At 36.4% G+C, this 24533-nt stretch overlaps 4 protein-coding genes and 2 long non-coding RNA genes across 23 annotated transcripts; 2 read left to right on the top strand and 4 right to left on the bottom strand.

Moving 5' to 3' along the window:
- Window positions 1-68: 68 nt before the first annotated feature.
- On the bottom strand, window positions 69-3153 carry LOC113719155 (uncharacterized). Its single transcript, XM_027244248.2, has 3 exons — window positions 2771-3153; window positions 1937-2104; window positions 69-824 (listed from the first exon to the last, which is right to left on the bottom strand). Exons 1-3 carry the CDS (start codon window positions 3021-3023, stop codon window positions 601-603), a joined length of 645 nt encoding a protein of 214 aa, XP_027100049.1. The 5' UTR covers window positions 3024-3153; the 3' UTR covers window positions 69-600.
- On the top strand, window positions 2899-4291 carry LOC140021450 (uncharacterized). Its single transcript, XR_011825192.1, has 2 exons — window positions 2899-3037; window positions 3152-4291. It is a non-coding gene; the product is annotated as an uncharacterized lncRNA (long non-coding RNA).
- On the bottom strand, window positions 3482-7739 carry LOC113719156 (uncharacterized). 18 transcript variants are annotated; one of them, XM_072072251.1, is made up of 12 exons: window positions 7526-7682; window positions 7314-7365; window positions 6822-6935; window positions 6611-6729; window positions 5989-6035; window positions 5802-5902; window positions 5508-5595; window positions 4869-4977; window positions 4175-4340; window positions 4019-4090; window positions 3760-3873; window positions 3482-3676 (listed from the first exon to the last, which is right to left on the bottom strand). In XM_072072251.1, the coding sequence occupies exons 3-12, from the start codon at window positions 6882-6884 to the stop codon at window positions 3584-3586; spliced, it is 972 nt and encodes a 323-aa protein (XP_071928352.1). In that variant the 5' UTR covers window positions 6885-6935; window positions 7314-7365; window positions 7526-7682; the 3' UTR covers window positions 3482-3583. The 18 variants fall into 18 exon arrangements, with proteins under 18 accessions (XP_071928352.1, XP_071928349.1, XP_071928344.1 ...); XM_072072248.1 differs by having other exon boundaries at window positions 6572-6729; XM_072072243.1 differs by having other exon boundaries at window positions 6572-6732.
- A 643-nt stretch (window positions 7740-8382) lies between these two features.
- Window positions 8383-11911, bottom strand: LOC113719099 (nucleolar GTP-binding protein 1-like). Its single transcript, XM_027244131.2, has 3 exons — window positions 11773-11911; window positions 8988-11036; window positions 8383-8741 (listed from the first exon to the last, which is right to left on the bottom strand). The coding sequence occupies exon 2, from the start codon at window positions 11011-11013 to the stop codon at window positions 8998-9000; it is 2016 nt and encodes a 671-aa protein (XP_027099932.2). The 5' UTR covers window positions 11014-11036; window positions 11773-11911; the 3' UTR covers window positions 8383-8741; window positions 8988-8997.
- A 3494-nt stretch (window positions 11912-15405) lies between these two features.
- LOC113717995 (uncharacterized) lies at window positions 15406-18514 on the bottom strand. The gene is made up of 4 exons (XM_027242879.2): window positions 17902-18514; window positions 16594-16801; window positions 15826-16230; window positions 15406-15748 (listed from the first exon to the last, which is right to left on the bottom strand). The coding sequence occupies exons 1-4, from the start codon at window positions 18413-18415 to the stop codon at window positions 15661-15663; spliced, it is 1215 nt and encodes a 404-aa protein (XP_027098680.1). The 5' UTR covers window positions 18416-18514; the 3' UTR covers window positions 15406-15660.
- Window positions 18515-21190: 2676 nt separating this feature from the next.
- On the top strand, window positions 21191-23145 carry LOC113718917 (uncharacterized). Its single transcript, XR_003454673.2, has 2 exons — window positions 21191-21624; window positions 21846-23145. It is a non-coding gene; the product is annotated as an uncharacterized lncRNA (long non-coding RNA).
- Window positions 23146-24533: the final 1388 nt, after the last annotated feature.

A 24533-nucleotide genomic window follows, 5' to 3' on the forward strand; every position in this document is an offset into this window, starting at 1 on the left:
TCCCATAGTGTACTTGGAGGATTTGTGACTTGTGATTTCTTACATATGCCAGCCCTTGTGGAAAAGTGTTAAAGAGATAATGAAAGCTATCAGACCAATAACTCAAACAGCAAGCTACAAAGCCAGCAACAAGAATGTAATCCATGATAATGAACAAGAAAGCATGTATCCCAAGAAAGATAACAGAACGAGGAAACAAAAAGTGGTAAACCAGTGGCCATCATATCATGTCCGTGTCATCCTTCTTTAGTTGTGAGAATACAGAAATTGCATCTACAATGAAGCGAAGCTGCTTTCAGTTGACCAGTTTGTATCAGATCCAACATGTAGAGCGCCAAATAACAGGACAGAGTCCGGGTGCTGAGAAGGAAAAAATCAAAAAACAAATTCCCCTTTCACGGATCGTTCACTCATTCTAGCTTTTAAGTGATGATTAAAACTGTCAGTTAGGATGCTCTAATTTGATTTGTAGCCTCCCTCATCAACTTCCAAATATCAACATTACATCCAAAAAAATCCTACAGAGAAATCCAAATACTTCAGTTCTTAACCACATCGATCGCCCAATTAACTGGCAAATCTCTGATAATTTGAAGACAATCACAACCCTGGTCGGCTCTTATCTAGTATTTCTTCCCAATCTATAAAACGCTCCAGCAACTCTTTTTCTTTGATAACTAAGCAATCAGGACTCTTCCCAAACCAGTCATACCGCCGCTTGGCAACATAATCATAGACAACATCCCTTAACGGGGTTGGGACAATTGTCAGAGAGCTTAATGCAGAATAAGGTAATGGCAAGTAAGACACAACCCTCAGTGCAGCTGCCAGAACAATAACAGAAATTAGGCAAATTGTTACACAATCAATAAAATACAGCAAATGTAATCATATGCTCAGTCTTGTCTTGGCATGCAGGATAACAACCAGAACTGAGAGTTTCTTACAATAGCTCCTGCATAATCGAGGTTGAATGCAAAGGAAAGCAACAAAAACAGTATGCTCACATCCACGTTGGCCCACTATCAGATTCTATACTATTCTCTCAACCTACTTAACTTCTAGCTATAAAACTAATCTGTTGACTTCAGTGAACGAAAATTTCACCATTAGCCCTAAAATCAGAAAAGGTCATCAGGAAAGCATTCTAGGAAAGAAGACTAGTAAAAGGTACAAATAGCAAGTAGAACACAAAATAGCTGCATACTAAACACGAGAATGTATTATCCAAAACATAATCTGTAGTTCAATTAAAAAGTAACGCCATCCCAATCAGAGGAGCTTGTAATCGACTGACCTCTTTCCCTTCTTACTCTCCCTCTTAACATCCACACTTCAGGTGTAATCAGATTCCAGAAACATAAACATGAATCCCTTAGGCAGCTGATTGTTCCAAGAAGCTGAATATGATCAACAGTGCAAGATAACTTGGAAAATCCATCTACTTTTCAAGGTGTGCAATTCCTCACCAGAGGCAGGAAAGATTACATTCTACTTTTGATCTGAGATCTGAATTCTTTATCCTCATTCATCTATTTGACAGTTCGAATCTAATTTGCACAAAATTTTCAGTAGCAAACGATATATACAACTCACTGATATTTCTTCTTTTTGGCTTTGAAAGCATAACCAAAGCCAATTATAGTACCAAAAGTAAGCCTGCAGCTACATGAAGCAAGATGACATAATCTTATAGCACAAATTTTATCACCATATGTATGGATCTTCCAACTAAACACTTTTCCACAGTTTAATATTTCATTTAAGATTTCATCTTGAGAAGCCTTAAGAGCAATATAGTCTAAAATATGTTCCATCAGGCCTATAACCAATAGAATTTCTGTCCAAGATAATGAGATACCAAAACCCAAATTAAAACCAAGAAGTGATGGAAACAAAGTGGAGTGAAATTTTATGAGCGAGAGAGAGTTCTAACCAGTGGAGCCTTGGTGGTAAAGACCTGGACCTTCAATGAACAGAAAACGGCGCAGAACATCATCTCTATCAACCCCACATCCTCTCATGTATGGTTCTGCAGCTTTAGATTGAAGACAACAGAATTTGATCTTTTTGTCCTTGTCAGCTTCAATCACCCACTTCACCCCTTCAATTAAAACGACAACATCAACATATATCCTCAGCATTCACAAGAATTCCTACCTACTTTGCTATAAATTCAAATCGAATGCCCCTTAGAACATTGTCCCTTTTGAAGTTTTCTATTATTCTTGGTTCTAAAATCTCGTTCACTCACCATATAATATCCTCACACAAGAAATGTGCCACTAATCTCAATCACATTAAACAAATTAATTTACTTAATTTTGGGCAGATAGCAGGAACAAACATTGCATCTTCTTCTTGGTAACTAGAAATTGTACCATTATTCAACAAAATTATCCATTTCCCCCTAATCATGGAACATTTTATGTAAGGAATCATAATGCTCAAATGGACATCATTTCGTTGACATATTCTCTTTATTTTTTTTAAGGTAAACAGTCTACTCAAATGTAACTCACGCTGAAACATTTTCAGTTTCCCATCATGAAAACCAATTCTATAATCTCAAAATATGGGCTATCCTTGCTCTCTCTCTCTCTCTCTCTCTCTCTCTCTCTCTCTCTCTCTCTCCATTTTGCCCAATCAAACCAAAAGTTTAACGAGTCACGTATTATTCTACAATTTTTTTCTTGAATTTATATACAAAATTCACACACACACACACAAAACAAAATACAAATGCAAGCATACAGTAGATTATAGGTACCTCTGTGGCAGAGGTGGCAAACGCCGTCGTACACGACGACGCCAGGCTGAAGAAGAGTGGGCTCCGTCTCGACCGTAGCAGCGGAAGCCGGAGGATTGTGGAGGAGTAAATCATCAGCCGCCACGTCAGCAGCTGCACCAAAAGCTAACGGCGGCGGGGGCGACGTTTTTGTTGAGAAATGCAAGCTGGCAAAGTTTCCCCGAACTGCTCTTAATGCTCCTAAACCACTTCTAAGCGTCATCACCGTCTTCATTTTCCAACTTTCTGGTCTGTAGAAAAAATAGGCTCTTTTTAAAAAAAAAAAATTGGGAAATTTATTTATGTTTGCTTTTATATTTCCATTTTGAATTCCACTTGTGCTTCTGTTTTTGGTTCCTTCAGCTCCAAGTCGGCTTTGATTCGATGGGGTTGAGTTTGTAACAGTTTGACGGCACGATGTCGTTTAGGGGAATTGTTCTGCAGCAGGTCCACAACAACAATTTTGGCAAAATCCCTTTGCAGAGCGCGACCGACTCAAGTGCGAGGCATGCGGGGCATGTAGAATGGAAGGTCCTGATTCAAAGTTGCTGAGAATGAACGGTCCTGATTGATATTTGTGTAAATCGTCAAACCAATCGCAAGATGACGTCGTACACAGCGTGTGTGCAAGATTATTCGCAGTATGGAGCGATGTTGTACATTGTTCCGAGAGCTTACAATAAGCGTGCATGGTGACTTAAGGACCAGTAGATTTCTTTGAAGAACATGGTACAAATTCATTTCTCTTGCACAATAATTCAAGTGGCACTCAAAATGGTTTTATCTTAGAACATCTCATATACCAAAAAGAAAGCAATTTGAATAGCATGGAAGTAATAGAGCACTGTCTTCAATTGCAAGAGGTTGCCTGAAGGGATTTAACTGGATCTGCAAATTACAGAGGAGCTTCAATCCAAAACGTTATGGGGATAACAGAGGTGTAAGGTTCAAATTTAAGTTGAAGTACTGACAGGAATGCTGGGAGGTGAGCCAGTTATGCTGCTGATGCAACGAGTTGCCAAAAGTGAAGCTTCTTCACAGAAATCAGAGAAAACTGCTGGGACTTTGATCTCCTTTATCAGTTCCTGCAGGACAACAACATTCAGTACTGTTCTAGACTAGTTTTAACTAGTTAAAGCAGGCTAAGCTAATGGAAGAGGTAGGAGCATATGTTCTCCCCAGCACTCTCTGTCTGTTAGCCATTCATGCTAGTAGAGAAAAATCACTTACAATAGTTGGCAACCAGCTCTTGTAAGCAGCGATACCAGCATTTGGCGCTATAATCAAATCAGGAAAAGAATCCTGCTATTGAACAAACCCGTCAAAACACAGTACAGCTGCAAAGGAAGTACACCTCTTCTACATAAATTTTTTTATCTAGAGAACCTTCATCAATTCTGTGTAAACGTCATGGTAACAACCAGCATGAAGCTGTAACGTGACTGAACAAGATCTATCCGACAATGGCTTAACAAAGTGGATATCTGATTTGCATTCACAGTCTCTATCTGTGCATTGAGCATAACTGCAGATGTCAATTCTCTCACCATCCCTAAGGTGCATATGAATAATGACATCAGTGTGACTGGAAATCAATTTCAGAACAGAAATTGCCAATAAAGAAGAGCATGGCAAAACAAAAAGGCAACAGTTATTAACCTTAGTAGCTTAGTTAAAGATGTTTGGGACACATTTCCCAGTATGAGATCTGAACAAAGCATCTGTTTAAATCACTCAACTTTAACTTTTTAGATTAAACAGACCTCCAGCTAATCCAGGCCAAACAAAGAAAGGATGATGTCATTTAGTTTGAGATAACTGCTGTTTTTCCTGCTTGTATCTTCCACACTTCAATCAACCAGCGACCTCCGTCAAATTCCCAGCCTTTTCACTTAGACTGGACCTCACACCTCTCTTATGGCTAGAATTAACCAGGAGTCAATAAAACTACAAGATTGAGATTCACCAGAACCAGAGCACTAAACAAAGTGGTGCTGAGCACAAGTGTCACCAATCAACTACTACCATATAGTGCAGATACAAGTACAATAAAACTTACACATTACAATGAGTAACCAACCTTTCTTGTGGAATTGCAGGCCCAACAAAGTCTATACGCACTCCTGCTCCAGGGAAAAGAGCAATTAGTTCACCAAAGGCCCCAAGTTGATGTAGCTCTTTCTCTGGCCCTTTCATATTTAATTCATTAAGTAAAAGTGAGATTTAGGAAGTGATGGGCTCCAAAAGACCAAAAATCAAAGAAGAACATCCCTTGCTAGTACACTTCATATCAGCATGCTATAAAATTGGCTATGATGAAGTCATCCTGAAAATTTCCAAAAATAATTTGAGGGAATACAGAGGCATGGCTTGATTAATTTTGAGGATTTCAAGTAGATCAAAGTTGTTTCATGTTTTCCATATGCATTACATTTGGCTACGCTTAGAGATATTCTATCACTCTCTATCCAGGAACATTTCTAGAACTTGATAAATCTTTGCACTAAAGGCCAATGAATATCTAATGAGGAACTTCACCAACTAAGTTATGATCCACAGCTTTACTTCACAAATCAATTGGAAATCAAGTAACGATAACATGGCTTAAACAGAAAATGCAGTATCAACTTTAGCATAGTAGAAGCCCTTAAAAAAAAACCCAGAAATGTTGTTTTCAATTGTTAGACTGATTAAATATATATCTGAAAGGAGAAGATACCTAGGTAATGTATACAAAACTTCTCGCCAACTCTATCATCCAAGCTTCTTGACATTACAACATGATTAGCCCAATATAATGTCAGCGGCTGCAACAAAGAAAAGGGGAATAGCAGCTCTTACACCCAAACTTGATTGAGACCCAAAAAAGAGTAACACGTCCTACTCCGACATGATTACATGATTATTATAGTTCCAAAACCTTGAATAATGAAACAGGTTCTTACATATGTAGTTAAACCAATCATTTGTCCTGTTCAATGCAGTTGTGTGAGAATAACTGCAGAAAACATACCCAATGAAGAAGCAAAGGAACAGGAGAATAAAGCGGGAGGCACCTCCATTCATAGTAGTCCTTCCAACAAGTAATTTGTTTCGGTATAGGGGATGGCGGCCCTAAAATTTTATCCCTCGGTAAGTTAACTTAAAGGAATATCAAACTTTAGAAAGAAGAATATTCACTAAAGACAAATGGATAATACCTTTACAAGGACATAATGAGCCTGAAAGACTCCAACCTTCAATTGGTCTACCAAGAAAATGAAATACGTTTGTCAGAAAACACTTGCAACTAAAACAATTCAAGATCTCACCATTAAGCATACACTTATGTGTCTTACCATCTCAAATCTTGCATACAGTACATATGCAGAGACACACTTAGAATAACATTATGAGTTCTATATTTTTTGTTCCCCAAAGTTCATAGGGTAAATGTCTGAAATTATTAAATACTAGTAAGGCCAATGCTGTAACTTGCATTCGTATTTCTTTACCTAGTCATTTTATATCATTGGGAAATGAATGAGGGCAAAATCCAGTTATCCCCAAACAATGTTCAGCTCACGACGAACATTTTACTGGATACTGTGGTTCAGAAAAAAAGTGTGATAACAAGTTTGAATGCATCTCGCCACCAACTTCCTAACAGAGCCAAAATATTGCATGTGCAATTGAAATTAATGTGGACAAATTTTCACAATAAAAGAAACAGTGATATGAGTTGCATCCAGAATTTCATCATCCCTTAAAAACAAACCATAAGAAGGAAAAGAAAAAAGTCACCCCTGAAGATGAAAAGCCAACATTAAGACGGCAAAACACCTTGTGGAACATTGAGAATTAGTTAACGCCCCGCATCTACATTCATACATCCACATTCCCGAACAATGAACTCCACGTTTCATCAAGAAAGAGCATCGAGTTTCACATCTTTCGCGTACCTGCTAAAATTCAAGTACTCCCTTAAACCAGAGCACAAAATCTTTACAGGATTGATCAACACCCCCAGAAAATCTGAAATATCATTAATTACCTGAACAGTTGCTTCTCGAGTAAAACTGAAAGGAAAATCATTCAAAATATCAGCACGCTTCATTTGCTGTTCTAACCTTTCACACTCTACTTTATGGACACTCCGGTGTGCAACCTGAACTAGCAAACAATGTCCGGCACTTCAAAAAACAGTACTTACGATATTTTCTTCAACAACAGTCGTTACTTCTATTCATTTTTTTTGTTTTGGCGGCAGGGGGCTAGAAAATTCCTATTGATCTTAGTTCTTGAAATTAATCATTATGAGCTCCGTTGGATCAGGTCAAACATGTCAAAAATTCAAACTCTTTGCAAAAAGATATCATCTTGGTTTGATTTTCCACCGTCAATTTTATTGTACTGTAAAACGAATAACTAAAAACAGAAAAGGGAAAGAAAGTGCAAAAAGTAATCATTTTTCCCATCGATTATACTAGTCACTCAAATTTAGCTAGAAAACAACACGCAAATGCGACAGATAACAGATACATGCTTCAAACAAATCCCCCTGCTCCCTCCCCACTGCTTAAAGTCTTGCACCTCCCCTGCTGAAAAAAAAATTTAATTAAAAAAAAAGAAGAGAAATGCTTCAAACAACAGCAGTTTTCTCTTTCCGAAAGAAACCAAAAAAAAAAAAATCAGTTTCCAGCTTATTTTCTTTTCTGAAAAATTTGGACAGGAGTTCTTGTATATAAGCAAAAGGACCTGGTGAGAGATGGAGCAATAGGCAACGGCTTGGCAGCGGCCACACCGCCTAGTAGGAGGGCCCGAGCACGGGCTGCGACTTCCTTTTCCGGCGCACTCCATCGCTCACGAGGAGTAGCAATAACCGCCGTTGAGTTCCGTTTCTGACTGTTCTTATAGTAGTCTCGGAACGATGGCGTTTGTTTTGGAGGGACATGAAAGCAACAAGATAAACTTTGAGGACCTCAGTGGGATTAGGTATATAGTTGAGGGTAAATCTGAAATAATTCAGAAACTAAATCTCAGGACCTTTGTTTTGGAAATTAATTGAACCATTCTTTTAAAGAGATTAGTGGACTGGACACACGCTATGTGTGTACATATTTTTTTTTTTTTTTTTAAAAAAACAAATAATAAAAAAATAAAATAAAAAATTAATTAAAGAGATTTTTATAAGTTGATACAATGTTTATTAATGAATTAATTAATCAGTTAATTGAGGGGAGTGTAAGATAAGTAGGATATTTGAAAAGTTTTTTTCTTTTATATCACACCCTCAAATTAAAATGCACACCAAGATGCCAAACAATCAAATTAAATTCATACCAAGATACCAAACAATCTACACGCTCGCTTCTCATTCAATCTACAAATCAATGCCCCAATAAGCAAATTGTTTCGATTGCGTCACTGCAATGAGCAATTGTCCAATGCTGATTGACTATTTTAGGACTAGTTCTGTGGTGCTTGATTTTGTGATCAGAAGATGCTGCCTGCTTTGTCCATGAGATAATTCTTTTTGCTGTTTACTGCAGTTTTCTGCCACAAGCATTTCAAATCAAACAGAAACATACGCTTACTAGTCTCGAACAAAGAACTTCAATGGGATCCATAGAGAAAATTGAAATAAAAACAGTGGCTAAAATACATAAAGATGGGTTCGGATTTTAAACATTCTGAATACTCAAAAAACTCTCTCAACAAGCATTTAAAACTCCACTTGCAACTAATAAACTTTTGGAACTCAAAATTGTAGCAGACAGTTGAAAAAGCCTCAACTCTGCTGTGGCATTGATTCCCCCAGACAATCTCCAGAGCCTCGTGCATCTTGATCCAAAGTCCAAATGTTGGGAGATAACACGCCAAATTCATACAATTCCCAGAAGACAGTAACGACCCGTGCAGCATCAAAGGTAAGATAGCGCTCTACACCATCTCTGGCATGGTTAAGACGTTCCTGCAAGAGAACCGATATGAATCGCTCAACAAAATCAATCAAAACAGAAGAAGGAAGGGAGACTCGTCAACCCAACTCCAATGCTTATGCCAATAAGCATTGGAAAAACCAATATATTATTATTCGAGTTGTACTCATGAAAAAACCAATATAGCCTAATTAATCCAAAAAAAGAAAGTGAACAGGTAAATTGCGATGCCAGAGCAAGAGAAACAAAAAGAGAGGTGTAGGGCTCGTGACATGTACCTTAATTTCACTAACGCCTCTGGGTTTTTCCGATGGATCTTTTGCCAGAGAACAAGTGCTTGGGTTTCAGAGAAGGAATGACTCTGTCAGCCTCTCCACGCCGAGCATCCTTGTTCCTCTTCTTTACAGATTTCTTAGCCAGCTTCACAGCCTTAACCTTTTGAGCAGAGTCCTTGAAACCCTCTCCTGGGGCCACTTCATTTGGTGGACGTGACCTTGACCGAGATCTAGACCTCAAGCGCAGCTTCTTGCTAGGTTGATCATTGTCTACATCCATGGCATCTTCTCCTCTTTCAGGTGATCTCTCCCTCTTACGACCTCTGGACTTACTACGAGCTCTATTAATCGCCAAACTAGGATCAAGTCCAAGAGATGATAACTGTCTTCCCATTCTTTCAGAAGTGAACTGTCTCTCTTTGTCAAATTTCCGGGGAACAATTGGTCGGCTTTCTGCAGTACTCTTCTTCATCCTATGCTGTTGAATGAGAAAGCTTTTCTTTTTCCTGATCTCAGCTAGGGCTTCTTGTTCTTCTGCAGTCAACTCAGCACCATCCATCTCAAAATCATCATCAGCCTCCTGTTCCTGCCGAATACCTTCCTCACGCTCCAATTCCTCAAGCCTCTGTAAAATATCAGGATCAATGAAATCATAGACATTGTGCCCATCCATAATTTCAGGCATTATATCCTCTTTCCATTCATCATTTGCAAGGATATGGTGCTTTCTTAAGCTAGCAGAGTATACACCTGCACCACCATTCTCATCCTCCAGATCCCTCTCAAGCTTCCTCTTCTCTTTCTCTGCAGCTTGGTCAGCTTTCCTAGCTTTAGCTTCCAAAACAGCCTGAGGTATGCATGCTGGCCTTTCTTTCTGGTCCCTGGGCTTTGGAATTGCAACGTGAAAACGATTCAAGCAGTCATTCAACTTCTTTGACTTCATTTTCATTTCTACTCTTTGGTTCAACAACCTTTCACAAGCTGCATTTTTAACTGCGATTACTCCCTCTTCAGTAAGGGTACTCATCGTCAACAGCACACCTTCATCATCCGTGGGTTCACCCCCTTGACCCATCACAGTCTTCATTGCTTCTGCTTTCATCTCCATGACCAACTTCATATCTTCCTCAGAAATCCCTTCAAGTGGTTGCAAGTCTGTTTTGTTGCAGACTATGATCAAAGGTTTGTTCATAAACAGCGACTTAATGCTATGAAAAAGAGCTGCTTGTTGTGCAATACTATAGCCACAAGACCCAGATATGTCCAAAAAGAATAGTACAGCAGCCCTGAGATGAGCCAGAGCTGTAATGCTGCACATTTCAATAATATTACGGTCCTCAAAGGGCCTATCCAGGATCCCAGGGGTGTCAATGACTTGATACCTTAAATACTTGAAGTCTGTGTGACCAACAAACAGAGACTTTGTCGTAAAAGCATAGGGCTGCACATCTACATCTGCTCGGGTAATTTTGTTAATAAATGAACTCTTGCCAACATTTGGGTACCCACATATCAAGATAGTCCTAGTATTTGGATCAATTGAGGGCAGTCTAGCCATGTGTTGCCTTATCTGTTCAAGATATGCTAAGCTAGGCCCTATACGCTTAATCACAGTACACATACGGCCAAGAGCAGCAACCTTCAAAGACTTGCAACGATACAAAGAATCACCATACTTCAACAATTTCACATAATCCTTGGCTATCTTACCAATTAAGTTCCTTGCAGTATTGATCTGCCCAAGAGCAAGTTTGTAATGGTCTTTGTTATAAAGGACATGGAGAAGATCACCATAAAAAGGATGAATACCATCAAGCCTAGGAAACTCCTCTATGATAGTGGACAGCTTCTCATGAAAGTTTTGTTGCGTATATTTCACTTTGCGCATGTAAAACTGGCGGATGCGAGAAATGGCATAACCCTTGTGAACAACAGTAGGTGTTTGGCGCTGTGTGCGAGAAAGGATAATATCAACAAAGTCCTTCCCCGTGGGAACAATGGTGATCTTTTTAAAGTTATACTGCACCATTCTTTCTTGAAGTATATGTCACTCTGCAAAAAAGCACATAAAAGCACTGGAAAATCAGATAATTCCGATTCTACTTTCTTCATTTTAGAAGATCAAGAAACAGATATCTTGTAGACAAGCAAAGCTCATTTGACAAGACTGTAGAGAATAACTGAATTTTCCAGCTAATTAAATAGGACAGAGTTTGTCACTTTTATTGCAAATGGAAATGACCCGAAAAAAGATATTAAAAAGAGCATATTTTCCAATCACTTCCAATAAGAACTGATGCACATAATTAACATCAACTTACTGACTCAAATAACACTTTACCTATTTGCTTCCAGAGATGAGCCTGGTCTAAACTTACGAAACAAATACACAACAAAAGCTGTTTCAAAATTTGATGTAATTTTAAACTCAAATTGACATGCCCAAAAAAAATCAAAAGAATTTTAGTACAAAAAAGACATCCCAAAATATAGATAAATAAAAGCACCCCACATTTCTTCAAATCACCCCAGTATATTTCCAAATCTCTCTCCCCTCACCCCCCCAAAAAAAAGTATTTTTGAATTCAGAAAGGCTATGAAAGATGACCAGAGTGAGAAAAAAAAAGATCAAATATTCAATAATTCGAGCAAGACATTCCAAAAACAGAAACAGACTCAATGATGAAGCTCAAAAACCCAGTTGAAAAAACACAAATATTTCTCCAAAATCCAGAAGAAAAGGCCAAAACATATTAAACCATACCAACGAACGTAAAAGAAATTTTACCTAAGAAATATATGCTGCCAACGGCTGATTTCGGTTGTGGCGTCCAGCTAGTAATGGAGAACTGGACCCTTGGCGGTGTTCCAGACGCCGTCGGCAAGGGGTTCTGGTGTTGGCTGTGAGCTCCAAGTCAGCTTCTTTAGTAAGACTAGGGTTTTGGACGTGTACTTTAATGAAGGGTTAATTTCACATAACTCCCCTGAGGTTTTTAACAACTGCAGAAAGCTCCCCTCAATTTCTAAAACTTATACTTACCTCCCCTATTTTTACTATTTAAGTAACATTCTACATCCAAAAGACTATACTTTTTCCCAAAATTTCTATAATGCCCTTGACTTATAATTAATAACAAAAATATAAAGGAAAAAAATGGTTTACAGTCTCTATTTCATTTATCTTTATTTCCTACCACTATTACCTACTTATCAACATCCAAATTACCATTAAATAAATACTTATTTTTATTCTAATGTTTCTCTTTTACCTAAAAATTTTCAATGCAAACTATTGTATCAACTATAAATGCTACATCATATATCCAAAAACCTACCTATAATCTTATAACAATATCAGATTTTACTTAATATACTACAATATTCAGCAATATTCCTAAATTTCAATTCCATGGGTGCCACCTTTTTAATATAAAATAATCTAAACCATCACTACTAATATCAATATCCAATATGTTCCATTGGCACAGAGTTCAAAATCAATCAAATTCTCTCTATAGTAATAATATCAATAATTGTAAATCAAAAATGGAAACACAATGCAATTATAAATATATACCAAGAATACTTTTTTTTATAATAACCATAATAGTATAACTTATATTTAGTTCCTATTCCAATTCTTATCCTTAATTTTTATTTTTTATCATTGTCACTATCTTCATCTCCATCTAATTTGATAATGAAATTAGCACTCAATTTGTCATTTGACAAAATTTCAATTTGCTAATACCTATCAAAAATTGGAAACAAAAATGGGCGCAAGGAAACTATTTACTAATAATGGAAAATCGAGGATTGGGAATAGATACTAAAATATATAAGTATTGGTGGTTTAATGTGTATGATGATTTTATTAGTAGCGACAGTACACATTTGTTTGATAATAATAGATAAATGAGTTTGAAAGAAAAATAGATATATGAGAAAAAAAATAGATAGCTAAATAGAAAAGACTATGGTTTGAATTATTGATTAATAATCAATGAAAAATTTTTAATATTTAATAGAGTTTATCAATGAGTTGACAATTAATAAAGGGTATTATTATCTTTTTATCACAACAAAAGAGGTCTTTGTAATTATGTAAACCTCAAGGGAGTCGAGTGAAATTGTCGAAAACCTCAGGTAAGGTTTCTGAAATTATCCCTTTAATGAATAAAAGTACAATAGGGTTTTTGGTTAGCACTTAGCGGTGAGACGTCAGAATTTTGGTATAATACATTCCACGCTGCATTGATTGGATAGTTTCTGGTTATACCCCTTAGTTTCTGTTATTAACACTTAAAACGTGTATTTGTTGGACATTCTCAATAAACATATCCCAGGTTTTATAATACTTATTTTTTCCCCCATGTTTTTTTTTAACAACCAACTCGTCCTCTTTGTTCGTATTATCACCAATGGATGCAAACGAGTTGAGTCAAATCGAATTTTACCTTAATCGAGTCGAGTTTTCACATAATTTTACGAAATTCGAACTCGATGAGATCAAAATGTCAAACTCGAGCTAGATTAAAAAAAATAATTATTATCATTTTATATTTTAAAAAATGAATAAAATAATAATTTTTCTTAACAAATAGTAAAATATTAGAAATATATTTGTAATTTTACTATTAAAATTATATATATATATATATATATATATAATTGAACTCAAGCTATCTCACGAGCTAACAAGTTTAGTATTTTTGAATTCGAATTCGAGCTCGAACTCAAGCATGAGCTAGCCATTTGCGATCGGCTCACGAACGGCTTGATTCGTTTGCAGTTCTAATCACCATGTTTAGAACAACATTTTCTATGTTTATAGATCTTTTTTTTTTTAACTTGAAATGTATCTGTCTATTTGTTTTAGTTTGTTTTTATTCACAATCGGTTGAATTAATAGTTACAAAATTGCACCCACAAAGGGAAACTAACACCCCGCCCCCCTCCCCCAACACCACTTTTGGGTCAAGTTGTGACGAGTAAGGTCGAGAATAGGTTCATCTTAAACCTTTGAGGACTAAATAAGATTGTTTTTAATATTTTAAAAAAATAATTACAAACTTTTACCTATTGACCAATATCAATATTTGATTTTCGTTGCTCTCTTTTTTGCGAAATGTGCCAATGCGTTCTTTTCTTTTCTTTTCCTATTGAATGATACACATGCTTTGAACAATTAGGTATTTATTCCACGAAGAAGTAGCTCTAATTTATACTACACCATTTCATGTTCTGAATGTCTTGAATGATTGGTATACTCTTTTCAAAAGGAAAAAATGAAGGGTACGCTACATGATCTATTGTCTCCAAATTTGTGGTAACCTTTTGACAGCTTGACTCAGATTTCATTCGCCCTACTGGTGACGAAAGAAACCGATCTAATAACTGAATGCGAGTAAAATGATTAATCAGAGTTCTGAATCTATTAACATCTATGATACAGAAGCAGGGTGCAGATGATCGAGGATAGAACTACTACTACAACTTCCAGATTTCCTTTTCCTTTAACAGCTTATAGCTTCTGCGTAACATTGGCCAAAGCATCCACAGCTCAAACTCTCAAATTGAGTGGTCTTCATCATTATTCCAAAGTGGCTCAATGCTTTTCGATTTCCGCACGGTTTCTTCAACATCAAAATAGTAGACAGACGAAGAAGAAATTAATTAAAATGGCTTTGGCATCTGGAGATTTGAAGAGCTACGATTGTGCATGTGCTGGAAATGAGTTCTCAACCACCCGTTTTCGCATTCTAAGCTATTCAAAGTCCCAAGAACATACGACATGGTTAATACCTATAATTACGTTGATCAACATTGTGGCGATGCACATCAATAACTGTCCAAAAACTCCAGCAGGGCATCAGGGCAAGTGTTGTGTTCCAAAATTCTTGGGAAGATTTTCATTTGACAAGAGAACAATCGGACAAAGCGATGAGACGCAACATTCTTGTGGTCATCAATTAGTTGTATTCAACTGAAACTCCTCGTACTCTTGAAGTCATGCGTTTTAAGATTCTTTGCTGATATCCAATCTCGAAGACTGTGAGTTAAAGTGTCTTTAAATGCTCTCATTTCTCTCATTCTCAGTTGAAGCTCGGAAAGCCAGTTAAGCTTCAGTTGGCTGGGCTCCTTTCATGGAGATTGTTCCATTCTGCCAGTATGATAATAAGATAGTAATAAAATAGTCCAGTTTAAAATTTCCCTTTTCTTTACTTTCATAAGATGGATCTCGAAATACCGAGGTTGCAAGTCAATGAGCCTCTTGAGTGTGGAAAACAAAGCTCGTATCTTCCCAAGCCCAGATACCCTGCGACCAAATCGGACATAAAGGACACAGAAGGCCTATACCTGAGGCATTTGAGTAGCAGTTAATTCATAACTCACAGAACATGACTGTCTAATTAGGTAATTTTGGTCTTGCATCGGCTCCTATTGGATGCATTCCTTCTGCACCACTTCTATTCTACTGTTACATTTTCAGGTATCAGGCCTTAGTGATTGCTAATGTAGTTGTACAAGATAGAGTACAGGAAAATCTGGTTCTACACTTGAAATGATCTGCTCTTTTTCCTCCTCTGGCGCAAATTTAATTGCTCTTTTTCCATCGGATTCCCCTCAACACTGCACTGCACGAAAACCAAATCCTCTCAAGTATTCAATCTCGTCAACTCTGCCCTCTAGTGACCACCGAAGTGTTTCCACCATATTTCGAGAACACTCCTGTAAGCACTGCTTTCTCTCTGATCTTCAACCTGCAAAGCAGCAGATTATTTACAACAGCAGGAATTATATATTGATTAACCTGGACAACAGAATAGTCCTGGCTTACCTATTGGCAGATCCTGGAATATTTATCTTCGGTGGTCTCTGTTTCTTTGCTTTAGATGCTACCTTTTTTCCCTTTTCTTGTAGTTCCCCTTGTTGTTTGGATGAATTTGGTTTTGTAACAGACCGTTCTCTTTCTTCCGCAACACCCCCGTATCTAAATTCTGGAATTGGTACACCACTTCTGGAATCTTCACTCTCTTCAGTTTCTGCTGATTTATGCACCTCATCTTCACTAGCAAATTCATCATAAAGTTCTTCTGCCTCCACCACTATTTGATCAGTGTAGCTATCTTCCCCAACAGAATCTTCATTCCCAGGTTTAAGTAAGCTGAAATCCATGTCACATTTTATCTGCTTCTGAACCTTACCAAAGGTAATACTTTGTCCGGAGAAAGTCTGTACAAATCTACAATGATGTGTAAATTAGCTTATATTACAATAAAAATATATGCTTCTCTAAACAACCAATCTGGTTCACACCTATACCATCAAGTGTTATCAAATCAAAACAGGAATTAAACAAGAGTGCATAGCAGATGCAGGTTTAGCAGTGAATAGATATTCTGAATGCAATGGATTTCAAAGGAAGATGAAATATTGACCAAAAGCACTGTGTTTTGTGTTGCTGGTTATTATGATTTCTTTTGTAGTCGGAGCAAAAACTAGTGGGGGGTAAAAGCTTCAGCTTTTGCCACCTGAACAACCAAAGTAAGTTCAAGAGAAAAAGAATAAAAAGATAGACATCTTACACACACATTTTGGAGCATACCTATAAGCTTCATTCTTCGTTTTGAAATCAATAAAGGCAAGGCCTTTGCAGATAGGGTCCTTGGTTCTTTTGTTTCCAGAAACAACTGGTATGATATCAAGTATTCCAGGAACTCCTTTAAAAGCCGACCGAAGATCCCTGTGGATATTCTTTTTCTTAGGGAGGTTGATCAAACCGACACGAAATCCATGTTTACCCTCTTCTGAGACTGCAAAATTCCCCCATACATCACTAGGCAAGATTCAACTGGAAAAAATAAGAATTGTATCTACAAAGGCTAATTTACTACAAATAATTGCAAGAGTGAATCAGATCCACACAGGAATAAAATTTTGTAACCTGATTCCATTTACTAAACTATCTAATAACTAAGCTTTCTGTTTATAAAAGATATCATTTACTGCCACATCTCTTTCATTTTTCCTTGTTCCTATATGGATAATTGGGATACTGGAATACCCTCTACAATGTTGAAAATTTTGCACTCTCTTCCTTCTCTTGATATTTTGAAGGCTCAGAATGCTGCTTTTCATCTAAACTCAAATGGATTGAAGGTTCTTCATTGATTCACTGATTTACAGCTTAAATTAAGGTCAAATATGGCCAGTGGCCCCATCTCTTCTAGCACCTATGATATCAATAATAAATTGTTAAAGGTGATAAGCTGCAATATCTTGAAATAGTAGCCAACAGAAACAAACAAGCCTCCGGTAATGAACCCAAAGCATCTTCTAGATAGTTATCCAGAAGTTATTAAAGTGTTACAGAAGCTTGGCACCCCCAAGCTTTCAATTTTTTTTACTTGACTCATTTTTTCATGAATTAAGACCTTTTGCACATGCTTTAACTGGTATTCTACAAGCTCCAAAAAAAAAAAAGACGAAAAACACATTAGGTAATCGTAGAATTTCAGACCCAACAGGCTCCGAGGTTTTAATAGATCAAAGACTGATTATTTCAATGGCCAAAAGAAAAAGATATTGTGGTTCTGTTCACGAACTCCAATTAGGAATCATTCCTTGCAAAAGCAAAACCTTATGGGTTGTTATTTAGAGGGCCAATTACATATTTGTAATATGCAATGTACCCATGTCTTAAGTAGCCCACAAGCACTTAAAGATGTACCCCAATAGCAAACAGAGACATCATCAGTCTAAACAGATTAATCTTTGAACTAAACTTGTCGATTTCTTTCAAATTAATAAAGTTTAAGCAAAAATAAGCAGCTGCTCGAAACTTTGTAGCAAGTAATGTCAGATTAATAAAGCGCAGTCAATGAAAAGAAAATATAACTACACAATAACGAACCTTTCTCTTGCTGACATTGTTCCTTCTTGGAAATGGCCATGGCAGGCTTGTTCTTGAGATTATTGATATTAGCCAGCTGAGCTTTTCTGCTCTGCTCTATTTCCTCCATGAGCTTATCCTCAATGGAAGTGTCATAAACCTTGCCTTCACCAAACCCACGTGGCTTATTCTCAAGCCACTTCTTCATATTAGTCAAGGGAATAAATTCCTCATCTTCATCAAAACCCGTTTCCTCTTCTTCTTCATCATCAAAAAAGTCACCATCTTCCTCAAAATCATGCATTTCCAATGCACTATTGCCACCTTGTGGTTGTCTATTCGAGGCATATATGCAAAACCCTATTCTTGGTCGGCCAAGAACACTAAAAAGAGCAAGGCGGATGAGTCTATTCGGAGAAAATGAAACTCGGGTTGGGTGGGTTTTCGCCGGAAAATTGAACGCTCTTGACTTGGAGTTTCGAGGAACCGCAGAGTTGCATTGTTGCCATGTTGTTAATCTCCCGAGGCTGAGCATTTTTCGGAGGGTAGACACCTTAATGTCCCAGTTTTGGCTTTATTGGGAGTGGTGTGAACTGTGAAGCAAATTCATGAATAACACAGTAGCTGCCCGTGCTTATTAGATTGGCGTCCCGGATGAAACGACAAGGCCTTAAAATTTAAGTTGTGTGCGTAATTCTTACAACCTTAAGTATAAACTCTATTCTAAATTTATGAATTTATACAATTAAATTGGTGATTAAACTAAATTTATACGAATTTGAACTAAATATTAGATATTTTTCTATTTTATATATCGAAAACGGCTTGGATGTGTTGCATATTTTTCTCTTGTTATGTCGAAAAAATGAGAATAATCTTTCTTAGCATAATGAAGGGATTATTAACACCTTGATCCCCCTGAATTAAGGGGGCAGTCATACTTTATCCCCCTCAACTTTAAATATATACATTTAATTCCCATGATTGCCGGTCAAACCTAGAAATACAAAAAAAAAAAGAAAAGAGTAAGTGCAATGACATTATTAGCCTTTAATTTCATGAACTTATCTATAACTTAGATCCTGTTTGATAACCCAATTCAGTACTTAAAATTAATTGATTCATATATTAACATATTCAAACCGTTTGATAACTAAAAATTGAATATCTTAATTAATTAAATGACACTGAATTTTCTAAACAAAACTTACTCCCAAAATCAAGTAATGACTTATTCACTTATCATTGAATGTGATATGCACTCAAATGTATTAGACTTAATACTTATCAATTCAATAATTTATTGGATTTAAATTTCAGATTTGAGACTTCAGTTTTATCAAACGCACCCTTAGTATCATTTAGTTTCATTACTAAAAGATTTATATCTTCTTTACCGCATCAACTATACAAAAATATCAAACTAGAAAAAGTTAAAGACATCTAATATTTAGTTTATATCCTTGAATTTTTTTCATTGCATTAATGTTCACTTTTATATATGTTTTAATCAATTTATTAGACTTTAAGTCAAACAAAATGGATAAATAGCTTAATACTAAAAATAAACACCATTAGCAAATTTTCAAAAGAAAAAGGGTAAGACTAAGCTCATATTTTTAAGAAGTAGTTTTTTATTATTTTAATTTATTAAACTTTTAGACTAATAGTAGTGTTATTTTTATTTATCAAATTTGTCCAACATGAAATTCTCATCCAAAATTGCTAAAAATGAATTATACGCCTTATTTTTAAACTTAGAGAAGAAAAATGGAGATTAAATCAAATTTTATTTTAAAAAAGGAAACAATGGTAAACTATAAAAATATATCAACAAAAAATGAAAATAGTATTAGCCTAAAAGAACGTAATCTAAAATAGTGAAAACTAATTTTTTTAATCAAAAGACAAGTTTAGTATTACCTTTTCTAAAAATAAATTTGGTAATTATGTTTATTTTAGTATCATGTTATTATCCTTTTTGTTTGACTTAAAGCAAACAAAACATATATAAAAGTGAATATTAACCCAACAAGAAAAATTTTAAAGATATAAACTAACTATAAACTTTATTTTAGCTTTTTTTAGAGATTGCTGTATAGTTGATACGATAAAGAATAAACTTTATTTAAGGTTAAATGGGGTAAAATATGACTACCCCTAAGTTCAAGGGAACAAAGTGTCATTGGCCCTAAATGAAATTCACCCAAGGTCCCTTTGGAACAATAGATTTGGATATCAAATCCTCAACCAATTAAGAGCTAAGCAGACTATACCAATATATGAATTTTTAATTTTTCCAAAATATTCAAAATCCTTCCAGCATACATTGCTAACAATCATTTGCTATAGAAGAGGCGTGTTTGCAGTGCTGAACATCAAGCTTGTCTCGATTGCTACGATTAATTCCATAGTACCGGCATTGTTGTTTGACCTGTTTAAACTTACACCCTAAAATTCTAGTTAATACTTCCACTGAATTTTGGCTCACTTTGAATTAATTAAGAAATTCGGTTATTTCCAGACTCATCATATCATAGTTGCAATTACTTGTAACTTAGAGATGGTAATAGAATCGTCCAATTAGGGACTAACCGGAGAAAATTTTCTTATATTATACTTGTATTGTTTTTATATTACATTAGCACTCATTTTACATGTAACCAAATGTGTAGGCAAATCCAAAAATATATTAATTTTTTCTTTTTTGCATATACATCCAAAAATGTGTAAGCAGCTTTGTTTGGATAATGTATTATTTGAAATAATTACTGTAGTACTTTTTGTGATGTGATGTATGTGAGATAAAAAGGTGATTGGGAATATAAAAAGGTGGGTTGGGAAATGTGTTTATGATGCAAGCGAAATATGAGTGTTTGGATAGTGTATTATTTGAAATATTATTTGGAATAATTACTGTAGCACTTTTTGTGATGTGATATATGTGAGATAAAAAGGTGGTTGGAAATATAAGAAAGTGGGTTGAAAAATGTGTCTATGATGCAAGCGAAATTTATTTGGGATAAAAACATTATCCAAACATTAGTTTTCTTACACTTTCAAATATTTTCTATAACTTCAAGTGTGATTTGTATTTTCTTGACATTTCACTTTTTCTTTTGTTGATTTGACTTAAATATTTGTCTGTAAAAAATTACTCCACATTCCTCCCATAAGTGAATATTGTGAAAATAAATGTTGCAGGAACCCAATAGAATAGAAGACCGATGGCGATGAGAGTTGAGTTCTTTAGGCGATTTCTATTTAAACCAAGCCATAACAGCAGCCTCTGCTGCTGCATGCTTAGCATTGCACCTGCACTTAGCACTTGACATAACACCATTCTCGCCTAAGATCCAATACGGACAGACCAAGGAAGGACAGCATCTCCCAACAAGCTTGCCCTTCTCTCTCTTCAAGTCCCACCCAACTCAGAATTCTCTGAGGCAGCTTAAAACAAATGCAAGCCTATTCAATCAACACCCAGCTCCAAACTGATAGTACCCTTTTCACAGAAAATCTCTTGAAGTTCTGTACATTTTTAAGTACTTTCGCAGTTCTCATGGGTCAATGCCACCATCCGTACCTCTTTTTTTATCAGCTTTTCCAACCGTATATTATCTTCTTCAAACTCAATTGTCCGCGGCTATGCCCAGGTGAAATTCCACCTCAGGGTTTAGTTCTTATCTTAGCAATCCTTAGGATTGGTTCCCGAGAATTACACTTTCTCTTCTCAACTTAAAGGTACTGTTCTGACTTCTGACTTGTTAAAGGTACTTCTGACTTGTTACGCTCTCATCCCTTTCTCCGGCTGCTGCTTGTTTCTGCAAATACATGTCTATATGTTCTTGACTTCTTTCCCAATATCTTACCTCTGTCCTACCAGCAAGTATCTACAGGATTTGTTTAATTTGCCATATAGTTATTCTGTTTGTTTGTGACTCACTACTGTCCCTACCCATCAGGCGATATCTCTTTTGCATAGTTCAAAATCTATCAACTTTGTGAAGAAGAATGAAGATGGATCTCAAGGCCTGCAAATCAAAACGCTGTCAAGATCGAACAAAGATCCACTGGAGATGTCGAAAGACTTCAAGGAGTTAAGGAACTAACCTCCTTCCGGCTGGAACACGGAAGCTGCCATTGATGTATATATATATATGAAGAACATGTGATGTGCATCTTTTCTAATAGATCGGTAGTGGAGGATCAAAATATCCCCCATCACTAAATTTAGGGCTTTCCAGACCTTCTCCACCTCGCCTTTTCTCTCTCCCACGCTTTCCCTTTGTCAACAAAAGCCCTTTGTAGACTACTTCTTCGCCATTGCTATTCCTACAGTGCGTAGAATTTGAAGATTTCGTCAATCATGCTTCAACCGTAGAAGTTCACTCATTTAACACCTGGTCATGTCTTTTCCTCGCGATCTCTATGTAATTTCATACTTCTGGTCATGCCTTTTCCTCGCGATCTCTATGTAATTTCATTCTTCTGATCATGATTTTTACTCATGATACCTATGTAATTTGAGGGTTGGACCTGCTGCTCTTGGAAATCATCAGCAGCTGGGTTGAAGCATTAAAGCTCAGCAAGCGTTTGGGGTTGCAGCACCAATCTTGCTTTTTTTAAGTTCTATGAACGGTTCTAAAGCATGGAAGAGACTGATGAACATGACTACAAAGAAGGATCACCCCCGTTGACCTGATGATCGAGACGATCTATTGTTTCCACTTCCATGTTTTGTGTTAAGAATATTAATCATTGGTGCATTGAAGGATGTTATTGTTATGGACAACCTTGTTGTGATGGTTTTACTCCTCTCTGTGTATCTCTCCCGTCTTCCATTCAATCAAGGTTTGGAAGGAAATATAAGGCAAAAGGACTGAGAAACTTTTGTCTTCCAAAATGGGAAAAATTCAAGAGTACTTCCCATCTTCCCTTTCCCTCGCCATTCCTTTTACCTAAACCAGCATGATTTTGAGGAAATTGTTTATTAACAATTCGTTGTTACCGTGTGATTTTGTAAGTGTTTGGGCCTCCTTGATGAGCAGTTCGAGTTCAAACAACAGCCCATCAAAGAATTCTAGCCAAGAGTTTTAAGCTTTCCAAAAAGGGAGTATCTCGTCTGGATCATTCGGCTGAATTGTATGTGACTTGACGATCGCGAAGCTTGGGCCAGCAGCCCATTGGAGCTGACTCGAGCAATAAACTCTCCAGTCACGAGGATTGATTTTTTTTTTTTTTTTTTTTTTTTTTGGGGGAGAAACTCATAGGGATTGAGACCTGTATATTCTTTAGAAATATAATCTATGATAAGCAAGTCATTGATAAAAAAAAAAAAAAAAAAAAAAAGCCCCTTTCTTTTTCAAGCGTAGAAAATAGAAACTAGCAACAATCAGAAGTTACAACAAATAAAGCTGTCCACGTCTTAGCAAAAAAAAAAAAAAAAAAAAGAGGTTCTAATCCTCCCCCTTTGCTGCCAAAACTATTGTCCTCTTCCCCTTAACCTAACGTCCCCAACTCTTCTGTGTTCTTGTATTGAGTAAATTGTAACATACTACAAAACTTTTTAAAAAGGTTAGACTGGCCATACACTCATTTAGAAAATGTTCCCAAAGATGGCTGTCATTTTTTTTTTTTTTTGAAGGAAGATGGCTGTCTTTAATCATTTAAGTTAGATAAAAAATCTTTGCTCAATCCATTTCAAGCAGATTAGATATGATCTACTGCCATAACTTTTCTAAATAAATAGCTCTTGATATGATTGAACCTATAGGTTCCACTTAACACATAATTTCGTGCCTGCATTTGCTTAGCCTAGTCATGGAAGTCGACATCTATGATTCTTTATACACGATTGGAGCATTAAAATTATCATAAAGGGTATATGTTTTCCGTTTCTTTATGTCGTTTTGATGTTAACTCGACCCAGTTTATTGGCAAATGAATATTGTAAACTACAAATCTAAGTTGACTATAGGAAAAGAGAAACACCTTCACCCCCCCGCTCCTCCAAAAGGAGGAAAAGGAAAGGGAAAGAAATTAAGGACAATTGGAACACTTGGCGCAGAACAAGGTGTGGTCTATTTCCAAGCTCTCTCCCAAGCCTGCCCGCGTCTTAAATAAAAGTATAGTATAGACTGTTGTGTGATTTGAATATAAACAGGCTGGGGCTGGGGTCTATTCTTTAGCCCCAACATTTTTTGGCATTAGGTATGTGTGGTTTCCTATCAAACACACTGTTTGGCACAGACATAATGAGAGGTTGAAATTTCTGGCCTCCCGAGGAAAGTTGTTATCAGTACTAGCTAGCCTGCAACAGGAGCTGAGGCTTCTTAATTTTGTTGAAATCTTGTAGCTGCACCCTTGACTTTGTTCGTTATTCCTGATTTTTTAGTTTGGAACATCCGTACATACATATAGCTCATCCGAATCTGTAATGCGTTTGTCCACTTGTTATGAGGTTGGGATTATTGCCATCTACACCTCCTCCTTTTCATTTAACAAGGTACACTAGGGAATAATTCAGGCATACGAATTTATTTCACATGGGTTAGGTTTTGCAACTCTTCTTCTATTTTTTTTTTCTTTTTGTGTGTGTTGGGAAAAATGGAAGAAGTTTTTTTTTTTTTCCAAAAATGGAAGAATGGAAG

Source organism: Coffea arabica, chromosome 11e (genome assembly GCF_036785885.1).
Source record: "Coffea arabica cultivar ET-39 chromosome 11e, Coffea Arabica ET-39 HiFi, whole genome shotgun sequence".
Classification (NCBI taxonomy): Eukaryota; Viridiplantae; Streptophyta; class Magnoliopsida; order Gentianales; family Rubiaceae; genus Coffea; species Coffea arabica.

Coding starts and splice junctions, on each gene's coding strand:
- LOC113719099 (XM_027244131.2), bottom strand. CDS start 11,013: ATGGTGCAGTATAACTTTAAAAAGATCACCATTGTTCCCACGGGGAAG.
- LOC113719156 (XM_072072233.1), bottom strand. CDS start 7,627: ATGGAGTGCGCCGGAAAAGGAAGTCGCAGCCCGTGCTCGGGCCCTCCT. Junction 5,903..5,988: donor CTCATTATGTCCTTGTAAAG/GTATTATCCATT, acceptor ATAAAATTTTAG/GGCCGCCATCCCCTATACCG. Junction 4,341..4,868: donor CCTGCAATTCCACAAGAAAG/GTTGGTTACTCA, acceptor TATGCACCTTAG/GGATGGTGAGAGAATTGACA.
- LOC113719155 (XM_027244248.2), bottom strand. CDS start 3,023: ATGAAGACGGTGATGACGCTTAGAAGTGGTTTAGGAGCATTAAGAGCA. Junction 2,105..2,770: donor TTGCCACCTCTGCCACAGAG/GTACCTATAATC, acceptor TTTTAATTGAAG/GGGTGAAGTGGGTGATTGAA. Junction 825..1,936: donor TTACCACCAAGGCTCCACTG/GTTAGAACTCTC, acceptor TTGTTCTGGCAG/CTGCACTGAGGGTTGTGTCT.
- LOC113717995 (XM_027242879.2), bottom strand. CDS start 18,415: ATGCTCAGCCTCGGGAGATTAACAACATGGCAACAATGCAACTCTGCG. Junction 16,802..17,901: donor ACAATGTCAGCAAGAGAAAG/GTTCGTTATTGT, acceptor GGAATTTTGCAG/TCTCAGAAGAGGGTAAACAT. Junction 16,231..16,593: donor ACGAAGAATGAAGCTTATAG/GTATGCTCCAAA, acceptor ACATCATTGTAG/ATTTGTACAGACTTTCTCCG.